Here is an 11578-nt window from a genome sequence, read left to right on the forward strand (position 1 = left end):
AAAAATTCAACCACGGAAAGTACAAATCAGAAGAAATCAATTACGAACTCAATAATTTTCAAAAATTGCTGAAAGAGGGGGCTGGAGAGATGGCTCAGAGATTAAGAGCATTACCTGCTCTTCCAAAGGTCCTGAGTTCAATTCCCAGCAACCACATGGTGGCTCACAACCATCTGTAATGGGGGCTGGTGCCCTCTTCTGGCCTGCAGGCGTACACACAGAAAGAATATTGTACACATAATAAATAAATAAATTAAAAAAAAGGGGGGGGGGGCAGTGAGCCTAAGTCCCCTCTCTGTGCCCAGCCTACACAGCAGGCACGCTTACTTATTTCTAGTTTTAAAATGACATTTATTCCATGTGTGCACACGTGTATGGAGGTCAAAGGACCACCTTCAGGAGTTGGTTCTCTCCTTCCACCATGTGGGGGCGGGGATTGAACTCAGGCTATCAGGCTTGGCTGCAAGCCCCTTTACCCCCAGAGCCACCTCGCCAGCTCGAGTCCGCACATTTAAGAAACCAAAATATAGACTGCTGGGCTTAAGAGAAATCTGAGAAAAAGATAACGGATGTTCCACAAAGCAAAAGACTGACACACTCGCCTCTGGGTAAAATGAAATAACACTGTTTACTCTCTGAGTCAAATTGTTTTGCTCTTTGTGACAGGGTTTCATTGAGCCCAGGCTGGCCTGGAACTCACTGCACAGCTGAGGCTGACTTGGACCGTCCTCCCAATCGCTAGGGTGACAGGTACGCACCACCACACCTGGCCTATATAGTGTGGGGGATGGGACCCAGGGCCTGGTGCATGCTGGGTAAGCATTCTACCCACAATGCCACAGCCCCTCCTTGAGAAGTCTCAGAGACACATTTTTGTTGTGTGCCTCATGGCACTATCTAAATAAAATGACTGAGAGCCGGCAAGAGGCTTGGCGAGTAAAGACGCTTGCTGACAGACCTGATTCGCGTGTGAGGAGGGGTCCACACTCTCCTCCCACACACAAATAAATACGTGTGATAAAAACGAACAAAACTAACTGGACAGTGGTGGCACACGCCTTTTATCCCAGCACTCAGCAGGAAGAGGCAGGTGGATCTCTGTGAGTTCAAGGCCAGTCTGGTCTTCAGAGTGAGTTCCAGGACAGCCAGGGCTACACAGAGAAACCCTGTCTCAAAAAAACCAAACCAAAACGAAACAAAACTGTACACAGAGCATTTGACCCAGGGACCCTATGGGTCCTCTCATGGACACCCACCTGAGGGAAATCCTCGCTGTCTGCGGCCTGCAAGGTCTGGTTGGCTGTCTCCAGGAGCTCCTCAGAGCTCTCCAGGGCCCGAGTGCAGGCGGCTAGCTGGTTCTGTGGGTAGCGAGCAATGGGGACAGATTCCTCAACCACCACAAACCCACCCAGAGCTCTGCTTCCTGCAGGACATGCAGCCTAACAGGGCTCCAGGTGGAAAGGCAGACTGGAGCCTTGAGTGCTGGCGGAGCCAGACAGGGCTAGATTCACACTTAAGTCCCTTAGGCCCCTTGGTAATCACAGGTGGGAAGGTGGGATCCTGAGAAGTGATGGTGAAGTTGGGTTCAATGAGAGAGACGCCAGCCTGGAGCTGCAGAGTCCAGGGGAGTCATGGGAGGTGCCTGAGTGGGAGTGTTACCATGGTTCTGGGGGGACCAGTGGAAAGAACTGGGCAATCACAAGGAGGTGGTGGTGCCAGAGGGTCAGGAGGGAACCAGGGGCTCTGGAGGAGGGAGGGGGTACACGCTCACACCTGCAGCTCATAGGTGCGGCTGGCCCTGTCCTGCTTGATCTTCATCAACATGGATTCCTTCAGCTCTTCCAGCACTGATGTGAGGGACTGGAACTCAGCTTCCAGGTCCTCCTGCACCTTGGCTGAGTTTGCCTGCATGGGAAGAGGCCACCATGAGCCAGGTGCAGTGACACACGCCTTTAATCCCAGCACTCAGAAGGCAGAGACAGGTGGATCTCCGTGAGTTCGAGGCCAACCTAGTCTACAGAGTGAGTTCCAGGACAGCCGGGGCTACACAGAGCAACTCTGTCTCAAGGGGGGAAAGCGAGGGCCGTGTAGATGGGAGACTGAACTGAAGCGTGGGAGATGCCTCCCGGACCCTCCCTGCACCCCCCCACCCGAGCCTGTAGAACTGATCTCTCCACTCACCTCTACGTTCAGCAGCATCTGCTTCAGGGAGTAGATGAAGGTCTGCGTCTCCTCGTTCTTCACGGCCAGGGTGGTGATGATTTTTCTCAGTGCTTCCTGAGGAACAGAGGAACATGCCAGCGGGCTGGCTGAGTGCGGCCCTCCAGGAGTGCAGGCCTGGGGTGAGGCTGTAGCGTTCCCATCGCAGAGAAGGACACTCAGGGATGGACCACTGTTATGTGGTCTGAGCACTGAGCTGATGTGGGCTTGGTTTGTCGGTGTGTGCGCTTGTGTGTGTGCATGCACACGTGTGTGGATGCCATGTGTCAATGCCGGTTATCTTCCTCTCTTGTTCTCCACCTATTATCTGAGGGATGGTCTCTCACTGAGCCTGGGCTAGACTAGCTGCCATCAAGTCCCCAGGGATCCTCCTGTGTCCCCGTGCCCAGGGATGGGGTTACAGTGCATGCAGCTGCACTAACTTCTTACGTGAACACTGGGGACTTGAACTCAGGTCCGTATGCTTGCACAGCACTTTCCTCACTGATCCACTTCCCAGGGTCTCACTGTGTAGCCCAGGCTAACCTGGAACTCACATCAACCTCTTGCCTCTGCCTCCCGAGGCTGGGATAACAGGCGTGCACCACCAACACCCCAGACCAATATCTGCATCTTGAAAGTTGAAGGTGAGCTGCAATGAGAGGGTAGCCTGGGCAAGGTAAGTCCCAGAGTCCAACTGGGCTAGCCTGGGGTAAAGGACTATATGGAGAAACAAATTTCTCCTGGGTGAGGTGCGATAGGCATGGGTCAGGATAGCCTGGGAAGTGGATGGAGTTCACCTGGGCAGTCCGAAGGTCTCACTTGTGAAGGGTGGGGCTTGGAGAGGGAGATCCCCAGAGCAAGTGGAGGACGAGGGTTCCTGCTCCCGGCTCCCACCCAGGGTGGGGGGCTGGGCACTGCAGGCTGGGGGCAGTGACCTGTGGAGTGGGGACCCAGCTAAGCCCAGGCTAGGATGATGAGGAGCCGAGTTGGGGGGTGGGATAGTTGGGGGTTGCATGTTAACCCGAGCCGCTGTGCGGGCGGCCCATGAGGGGGAGGGGCGCTGCGGCATCACCTGGTCCCCTCCCCGTGCCCGCTCCGCGCATCCCTCCCGGTCCTACCCTCTGGTCCTCCATAGCTGCAGCCCTGGATCGCCCCGACCCTGCCTCAGGGTCCCCCTCAGCTGGTTCTCCAAACACTCTAGCCTCCGTGGCCGCAGCCGGCAACCAATTAGCCCTCCGCGCCCTCGCAGCCTCCGCCGCCGCGCCCCTGGTCAGCGCTCCATCACTGAATGCATTACGCATGCTCCCGCGACGGGAGCTGCTGGGAAATGTAGTTCGGAGCTGGGACTCTCTCTCCTCCAGAGCCTGGTTATCAGAGCGTGTGATACCAGGAGGGATGAGAGAGAGACCAGGCAGAAGTCAGGTTATCTGGCTTTGACCTCAGGCCCTGTCTTGTGACCTCAGGACCACCCCTTATTCACTCCCACACCGTCTGCATTTGCTACTCAAATTGGTACCCAAACTGCTCTGAGAATGTCATTGCTTGCTTGCACAACCAACCAGCGTTCAGCATTATGGTCACACAGTGAACAAGTTCCTATACTTTCCACAAAGCCCCAGATTATAACTAAACACCCCCCCCCCCGAAACCTCTCTACCAGCCCTTGACTTTGGGGCTAGACATGTTTGTTATGTTCATCTCACTCCACTGTCAACCGGGGCTTTGGACACCCTAGGGTCTTTTAAACACAACCTTTCTGTGCAGGGCAGCACCCTCCTTGCGGTTCAGAACAATTCCAGGAAGCACCCAGTGAGATAGTAGGTCATCCAGTGGTTTAGTCTGAGACTCTGAACTCTACCGCACTGACCACTGACCCCAGAGGGGCCCTGAGGCTGGGGACTGATGGCTAAGACCTTCGGTCCCCGATTTTGCCTAGGCCTTGGAGGGGTACCAGAAACTGTAAGAGACAGAACTGGCCTCAACAGGCTGAGCCAGCTTCGTTTGCCCGCACAGGGGTCCCAACTTCCCACGGGGTTAGTTGACAGTAGATGGGCTTGGGTCCACCAGGAAGTCACCAATGTCCTGTGGTTGGACTGAGAACAGGGGTCTGGCTTTTGCTACCAGAGCAGGTTCTCTCTCTCTCTCTCTCTCTCTCTCTCTCTCTCTCTCTCTCTCTCTCTCTCTCTCTCTCTCTCTGTAGCCCAGATCTGGGCCTCGAACTCACAGATATTCCCCCTGCCTCTGCCTCCGGGGATGAAAGGCGAGCGTGACCACACCTGCCACCCAATGCCTGTGATAAACCAAAGTCACTTGCCCAGCCGTGGTGGCACACGTCTTTAATCCCAGCACTCCTGAGGCAGAGGCAGGCGGATCTCTGTGAGTTGAGACCAGCCTGATCTACAGAGCAAGTTCCAGAACAGGCTCCAAAGCTACAGAGAAACCCTGTCTCAGAAAAAAAAAAAAAAACAAAACAAAGTCATCACAGAAATCCTCAAACAGGGCCTGTGCCTGAGCCCGTGTGAGGCCTTGGCCTCATGTTCAGTCCTGCAACAAGGGAAGGACTTAGGGACCCAGGAGCTGAGGCAGAGGGATCTTACTTGTATTGACTGATTTTTGACAAGTGTCATGTTGCCCAGTCTGGTCTCATGCTCCCTGTGTAGCCAACCTTGAACTCTTGATTCTCCTGCCTCCACCTCTCCCTCTCTGGTTTGTCCAGGCCTTGCGCATGGGCAAGTGCATGGCTCACTGAGCCCGGGGCCCTCCTCATCCAGCCCTTCTTCCTCACTGTCCCTCTCTGCTCTGCTCCTCTGTCCTCTGTAGTGTCTTCCAGAGAGATCTGCACTCTCACGAACGCAGTGTGTATTCCCTTTCTGATGGAGAATGGTTTGGGGGAAACTGGACCCCCTTTCCCCTTCAGCCTGAAGCACAGGATGTCTGCCTGCCCTCTTTGTTTCCCCACCCCCAATGTCACCGCAGCAGGGGTGGGTGGACTCTGTGACAGGAAGAGTGTGTGTGGGGGCTGGGTGACCCCAGAGCAACAGGGCGAGCCTGGGGCCTGATGGTTCAGGGATGGAGTCTCCGGGCTGGGCATTCATCCTGCTGCAGTTCTGGGGTGAGTACTTGGGGGTCCCCACCTGTGCACTCCCTCTTTCTGTCCAGCCCACTTCAGCTGCCTGGTCCCCCATCAGAACCACCCTGAACTGGATGCTTGGGCCCTTACGGCCTCTTCAGAGGAACCCAAACCATGACCCAATCACCAGCCTGTGAGGCCCGGAACCCTGGCCCCCATACTCTTTTGTTCCTTTGAGACAGGATCTTGCCATGGGGGGGGGGGTCAGGTTCCCACTATGTAGCCCAGGCTGGCCTGGAACTCAGAGTCATGCCTGCTTATGCCTCTGAAGAGTTGGGATTAAAGGTGTGCATCACCATGTTCCACAGGGATTAAAAAAAAGTATATATCTGGGGTGTGTGTGTGTGTGTGTGTGTGTGTGTGTGTGTGTGTAGGGGTCCCCAGAGGCCAGAGGTGTGGGATCTCCTGAAGCCATCTCCAGCACCCTCTCCTTCCCTTTACCATGCGGCTATGGGGTATAGAACTTACGTCCTAGGGTTTGTCAGCAAGTGCCTTTACCTGCTGAGTCAGCACATCGGCCCCTATGTTGGTTATGTATGTGTTCATGTCTATGTGTATGCATGTCTATGTGCATGTCTGTATGTATATATGTATGCATGTCCATGTGTATGTATATATAAATGTCTGTGAGAGTATGTATGTGAATTTGTGAGTGTATGTATCTGTGTGTATGTTTGTACATGTATGTGTGTATGTGTGTGCATGTATCTGTGACTGTGCATATGTGTGTGTGAGTGACTGTGTGTATGTATCTGAGTGTGTATGTATGTATCTGTGCATGTGTGTGTATGCATGTCTATGTGTGTATATATATTTGTGTGTATGTATGTGTGTCTCTGTGTGTGTGTATGTATGTGTGTACAGAGGCCCAGTGTTCTCCCCCAGACTCTTCCTCTATCTCCACTGATTTTTCTGAAATTCGGTCTCTCTCTCTCTCTCTCTCTCTCTCTCTCTCTCTCTCTCTCTCTCTTTTGGTTTTTCAAGACAGGGTTTCTCTGTAGCTTTGGAGCCTGTCCTGGAACTAGCTCTTGTAGATCAGGCTGACCTCGAACTCACAGAGATCCGCCTGCCTCTGCCTCCCGAGTGCTGGAATTAAAGGCTTGTGCCACCACCTCTTGGCTGAGATTCGGTCTCTTGTGGCTTGCTTGTGGGAGTAGCTGACAGAGAACTCATGGGTCCTCCAGGCTCTGCCTCCCCAGTGCAGGGTGACACCACCATGTTCCGTCTTCTCCAGGGGTTCTAGGGACTCGAACTCAGGCCCTCACGGGGCTTGCTAGATTTGGGTAAGACTCATATCCTTTCCAGGCCTGCAGGAAGCTGTCAGCCTGAGCGTGGAGCAGTGGCCCCATTCGGTGAGGGTGACACAAGGCGATGAGATGTGGCTGTCCTGTGGCGTGAATCAGAGTCAGGCCTGGGAGAGGCTGCGTGTGGAGTGGATCCGGGACAAGGTCGTTCTCTGCCACCTGCTCATCTCGAATGGCAACCTCAGCACTGTGGACTGTGGGGCTCGGGGGCAGCTGTCCTGGCAGTCACTTACAAACTTTAGCCTGCGACTGGACCACCTGAGCCTCAATGACAGCGGGGACTATGTGTGCCGGGCCACCCTGGAGATCCCCAAGTTGCAAAAGGCCGAGGGCAATGGGACCAAGGTCCTGGTAGAGGCAGGTATGACCGGGGATGAAGAGGCGTGTGAGTGGGGAAGGCTCTAGAATCCACGGACTCCTGAATCTCAGGTCCTGTCTGAGTGTAAAATGGCTCACAGCACACTTGCAACACTTGCACGTGGAAAACTGAGGCAGGAGAATAACAGAATCAAAGCTAGTTTGGATTCCATAGCAGCTTGTTGAGGCAGGAGGGTCAGGAGTTCAAGGCCAGCCTGGACTATGTGAGATCCCGTCTCAAAAAGCTGTGTGAGGGGCTGGGGAGGCTGCTCAGTGGTTAGAGCACCGGCTGCTCAGTGGTTAGAGCACCGGCTGCTCTCGCTGAGGATTAGGGTTCTGTTCCCAGCACACATGGTGGCTCACAACCACTGTCGCTCCAGCTCCAGAGGACTCTAAGGCCCCCTTCTGGCCACTGTTGGTACTGCATGCACACGTAAAAAGATGGCATATATATGTGCATATATAAAATAAAAGAGCCAGGTGTGAAGGCACTCTCCTGTGTTCCCAATTCAGGAGGGCGAGCTTCAGTGGGATGTGGTGACGCCTGTCTGTTATCCTCCTGCCCACGGGAAACTGAGGCAGAAAGACGGCCAAGAGCTCAGCACCAGCCTGGCCTTCACTGTCTCACACAGAACAAAGGAAACCACACCGTGTTAACTTGGCTGCCACAGCAGGGCCTGGTGGGACCCCAGTAGCCTTGGTATGGTACCCACTCGGTGGTTCCTGCCAGTCTGTGTTGTTCTAGACCCTGTTTGCCGGGATGGAGTGCCTGGTGTGTTTTCCTCAGCTAGAAGGGACATGTCGCCGTTGCAGGGGCTCATCACCACCAGCCTGAGGAGTGGCCAATTAACACGCTGTAGGGGTGGGGAGCAGCTGTACCCAGCTAACTTCTCTACCACCAACAGCCCCCCGGGACTCCTGCTCACGTCAGCACCTGCAAGAGGAGAGTCTGGAGTTTGGGGATGTTGCACCTTCCCTAAGTCATAAGATCTCCACTTCTGATTGCGGTTCTATAGTTATGTAGACCTGTAGTACTCCCGCCCTGTATGTTTACACCGGCTACATGACTTGGGGCTTGAGTTCCATCTCCATCACCGGTCCTGCCGTGTACTGTCCTGGGCTCTCCTGTCTTGGCAGGGTGAATTGAGAGTGTTGGCGTGTAGCGTGCTTTGTCCTAAGATTTGGGATTTGGATGAGAGGTAGAGTGAGGAGCTGGGGACAGAAGTCATTTGGAGGAGGCAGAATCTCAGGAATAATTCGGAGGGGACCCCTAGTTCTCAGTTACACCGTTATGCTTACGCGCTTCTTCTCAGAAGAGGATCCTGAGGTTCTGCCTAAATCGCAGAGCAGAACCGGCAGCTTCAATATCCTGAAGCAGGTGTTGGGCTCCACAGTGGTCATCCTCCTGAGACAGGTACCTCTTCTCTGCAGGTGACCTCCAGCTGAAGGAGACCTCTTCAGGTAAGCCCCTCCCCTCCCCGCCACCTGCCCCACCCTGCGTGCCCCTCCCCCACAGACAATCCTCTCTGTCTCCCCACCCAGGGCTCCTGTTGATGCTTCTGGTGGCTGGGGGTGTGGTGGCAGCTTTGGTGGTACTGGGTGCTGTGTTGTGGGGTCTCAGCAGGTGTCGCCGTGAGGACTCAGGTGAGAGCACCTGCCCAGGTGAGTCTCACCTCACGGGAGCTGAAGGCATCTCGGTACATGGTGCTACCGCCGCCATGTGGCAGATGTCGGAACTGCAGCAACCTGCCAAGAGAGCTGGGGGTGGGGATGGGGTGGAGAGGAGGCTGCCTAGTAGGGAAGGTTGGTCCCCTGCCCGTGCCAAGACAGCTATGGCCACTCTTAATTTACTGATGCTTTTTGGTTTATGTCATCGGCCCCCAGGAAATTCTTTCTACAGCAACGTCCTCTACCGGCCCCGGGAGATCCCACACAGGCCTCGGGCCCGGCCTAAGAAGAAGGATGCAGGCAGTGAACAGAGAGCCCAGGTTATATATTCCACCGCTTTCCCCAAACCTGCTCCACGCCAGCAACTTCCGGTCTCCAAACCCAGCCCCAGGCCCAGGCCTGGCTACCCCATCTCAGTCCACTGTGCGACTTCTGCAAGTCGCAGGAAGTAGGAAAAGGCCACCGGCCGAGAGGAATCCTCGAAGTCAAAGAGGCATTGGAGACCCTTGAGAGCACAAGATGGACCTGGACAAGAGCTATTTGAGGGCATCACTGTTTTTATAAAGGGAGGGAGCGTCCAACAGCTAGAGGCTGAGATCAATGATGTTACCCAGGAGCTGCCAATAAAGGATTCTTTAAATAGTCTGCAAGGAACCCAGGGCCTCAACCATGCTAGACAAGTGCTTTATTAGTGAACCACACCCCCATCCTCACTGGGAGATCCTAGGCGGGGCTCCAACCTGACCACGCCCCCAGCCCCTCACTGAGCCCCTCACTGGGGAATTCTAGGCGGGGCTCCAACCTGACCACGCCCCCAGCCCCTCTCTGGGGGAGTCTAGGCGGGGCTCCACCATGACCACGCCCCCAGCCCCCTCTCCGGGGGAGTCTAGCCAGGTCTCTACTGATTCTCACCCCTAGTTCTGATTTTCCTCTTTTCTTTGAGATAAATTCCTTTTGCCTCAACCTCACGAGGGACAAGCCTGCACCGCCAAGCTCAATTTTAACAAGACTTGTCAAAGCCTGTGACAAAGTCTGTTGGTTGGGGTGCTACCGATAATGAGTCATTTGTGGGTTCCAGGATCCCTGGAGATGGCCTGGCATCACACCTTGGCCAGGAAGCGTCTACTCCACTTCTGATTTTTCCTTGTTTTCAAGTCAGGGTTTCTCTGTGTAACAGCTCTGGCTGTCCTGGAACCAGCTCTGTAAACCTGACTGGTCTCGAACTCTCAGAGATCCGCTTGCCTCTGTCTCCCGAGAGAGAGCCTGGTGAACCTGATGGAGTGCCTTATATTTTTATAATGTGGCTAGAGCAATGGCTCACAGGTTAAGAGCGCACAATACCCTTCTTGAGAACCGATTCCCAGCAGTCACTTCCGGTGGCTCAAAACTCCAGGCACCTTCACACACACGTGCACAAACCTGCACACACGTGCACACACCTGCACACACGTGCACTTACCCAAACACACATTTCTATTATAATTACGTAATTCCCCACCTTCCCTTGCTTTTATGTCCAGTGAGCAGGGAGTCCACACTCAGCCCTGAATGGCCCCTTCCTCCTCAATGGGCCACCAGAGAGCTTCTTGTGGACCGAAAAAAGGAAGAGTTGAGGGTCAGGGCTGCTAACACGTACCACGGTCCTGTCCCTGTCCAGCTGCCACCTTGAAGTGACCGGGCTGCAGCTGCCTCCCCTCCCCCACTCCTGTGGCTTTCCCAGGGAACAGATGTTTGCTCTGCCTGGGAGGTCAGTGGCCCCAGCTGCGGGCTGGGATGAGGTGAAGCTGTCCCCGTCTCTGGGGACATCTAGCTTCCAAACCCAGCTGGGCCCCTGTGACAAAGGCTTTGCTGTTCACTGCTCAGTATCCACAGGCACCTGTGCTTGCCATGGCTTTGGGAACACTCCAAGGTCTGAGCAGTCGCCTGGCGTCTCTCCGCAGCTCCGAAAGAATAGCAAGGAATGGCAAGGTTTTAAAATTCGTTTTTATTACATTTATTTGTTAATTTATGGTGTGTGCCTTGTGTGTAAATCAGGACAACTTGCGGGTGTCCGCTCTCTACTGCCACCGTGTGGGCCGTGTGTGTTCCTGGGACTGAACCAGTCAGGCCGGCAGCAAGTCTCTCTCCCTCTCTCTCTCTCTCTCCTTTCTTTTTTTTTCTTTCTTTTTTTTTTTTTTTTACAGGCAAAGCCCGCTCACAGAGAGGGGGCCCTGGAACCTCCCGGGGGGCAATAGATTTGGCTTGGGGGGGGTCTGTGTCATGGGTCCCCCATCCCCTCTCTGGCCTGGAGCCAGTGTACAGGGTCCCTCAGGGGCTCTGGCTGCCGGTGACAGGGTAGAGCAGCGCTAGGTGCTCTGCGCCCTGCACAGGCAGCGGGCGGGCACTGTAATGTAGGACCAGCTCGGGCACGCTGGGGAAGGGCCCGCTGTGCTGGCCCAGCACCACCTGGTTCTCCCGGGTCCGCGCGAACTTCAGGTGCATGGAACCCTGACTGCTCCTGTGGGGCAAGGTAGAGCATCATTTCTCCAGACCCACTCAACTGTCCATCTCTCCACAGCCGCCTTCCACGGGTGCATTACTCTGGGCCTCCAGGGACACCTCTAGCAGCCCCACCCAGTGCCTCTCTGCGGGACTGACAGTCACGAGTGACTTCCTGACCTCCATGGCTCTGTAGGGTAGCTTTCCCTTTGAAGTTCCGTTTTGGACCAATTAGAGGGACCAGAGGGTAAAGATGCTTGCAGCTCATGCTTGATGACTTGAGTTTAATTCCCCAAGACCCACAAAGTGCAAGGCGAGAGCTGAACCTCAAGAGTTGTCCTCTGGCCGGGCGGTGGTGGCGCACGCCTTTAATCCCAGCACTTGGGAGGCAGAGGCAGGTGGATCTCTGTGAGTTCAAGACCAGCCTGGTCTACAAGAG

General features: G+C 54.9%; 3 protein-coding genes across 6 annotated transcripts in view; 1 reads left to right on the plus strand and 2 right to left on the minus strand.

The window, feature by feature from the left end:
* The window catches only part of Fsd1 (fibronectin type III and SPRY domain containing 1), a 10236-nt gene extending 6750 nt beyond the window's left edge, over positions 1-3486 (minus strand). The window contains exons 1-5 of one of the 2 annotated variants that reach the window (XM_026784294.1): positions 3321-3486; positions 2650-3137; positions 2182-2277; positions 1774-1905; positions 1257-1358 (exon numbers count right to left, since the gene is read on the minus strand). In XM_026784294.1, the coding sequence (XP_026640095.1) occupies positions 1257-1358; positions 1774-1905; positions 2182-2199 (252 nt within the window). In that variant the 5' untranslated portion in view covers positions 2200-2277; positions 2650-3137; positions 3321-3486. The remainder of the gene's footprint in view (positions 1-1256; positions 1359-1773; positions 1906-2181; positions 2278-2649; positions 3138-3320) is intronic. The other variant, XM_005357874.3, reaches the window with a different exon arrangement.
* A 618-nt stretch (positions 3487-4104) lies between these two features.
* Positions 4105-9113, plus strand: Tmigd2 (transmembrane and immunoglobulin domain containing 2). Its single transcript, XM_005357894.1, has 6 exons — positions 4105-4161; positions 5204-5276; positions 6638-6997; positions 8425-8454; positions 8536-8655; positions 8878-9113. Exons 1-6 carry the CDS (start codon positions 4105-4107, stop codon positions 9111-9113), a joined length of 876 nt encoding a protein of 291 aa, XP_005357951.1.
* A 1730-nt stretch (positions 9114-10843) lies between these two features.
* Positions 10844-11578, minus strand: part of Shd (Src homology 2 domain containing transforming protein D) — a 6576-nt gene continuing 5841 nt past the window's right edge. For all 3 annotated transcript variants that reach the window (XM_026784234.1, XM_005357876.3, XM_013350255.2), the window contains exon 7: positions 10844-11158. In XM_026784234.1, the coding sequence (XP_026640035.1) occupies positions 10969-11158 (190 nt within the window). In that variant the 3' untranslated portion in view covers positions 10844-10968. The remainder of the gene's footprint in view (positions 11159-11578) is intronic.

The sequence above is a fragment of the Microtus ochrogaster genome, chromosome 22 (genome assembly GCF_000317375.1).
Source record: "Microtus ochrogaster isolate Prairie Vole_2 chromosome 22, MicOch1.0, whole genome shotgun sequence".
NCBI classification, from domain to species: Eukaryota; Metazoa; Chordata; class Mammalia; order Rodentia; family Cricetidae; genus Microtus; species Microtus ochrogaster.

What these genes read in the sequence shown, in the direction of transcription:
- Tmigd2 (XM_005357894.1), top strand. Translation starts at nt 4,105, where the DNA reads ATGGCTAAGACCTTCGGTCCCCGATTTTGCCTAGGCCTTGGAGGGGTA. An exon ending in TTGGAGGGGTACCAGAAACT is followed by an intron (nt 4,162 to 5,203) that starts GTAAGAGACAGA and finishes ACTCTGTGACAG; the next exon opens with GAAGAGTGTGTGTGGGGGCT. An exon ending in GCTGAAGGAGACCTCTTCAG is followed by an intron (nt 8,455 to 8,535) that starts GTAAGCCCCTCC and finishes CTCCCCACCCAG; the next exon opens with GGCTCCTGTTGATGCTTCTG.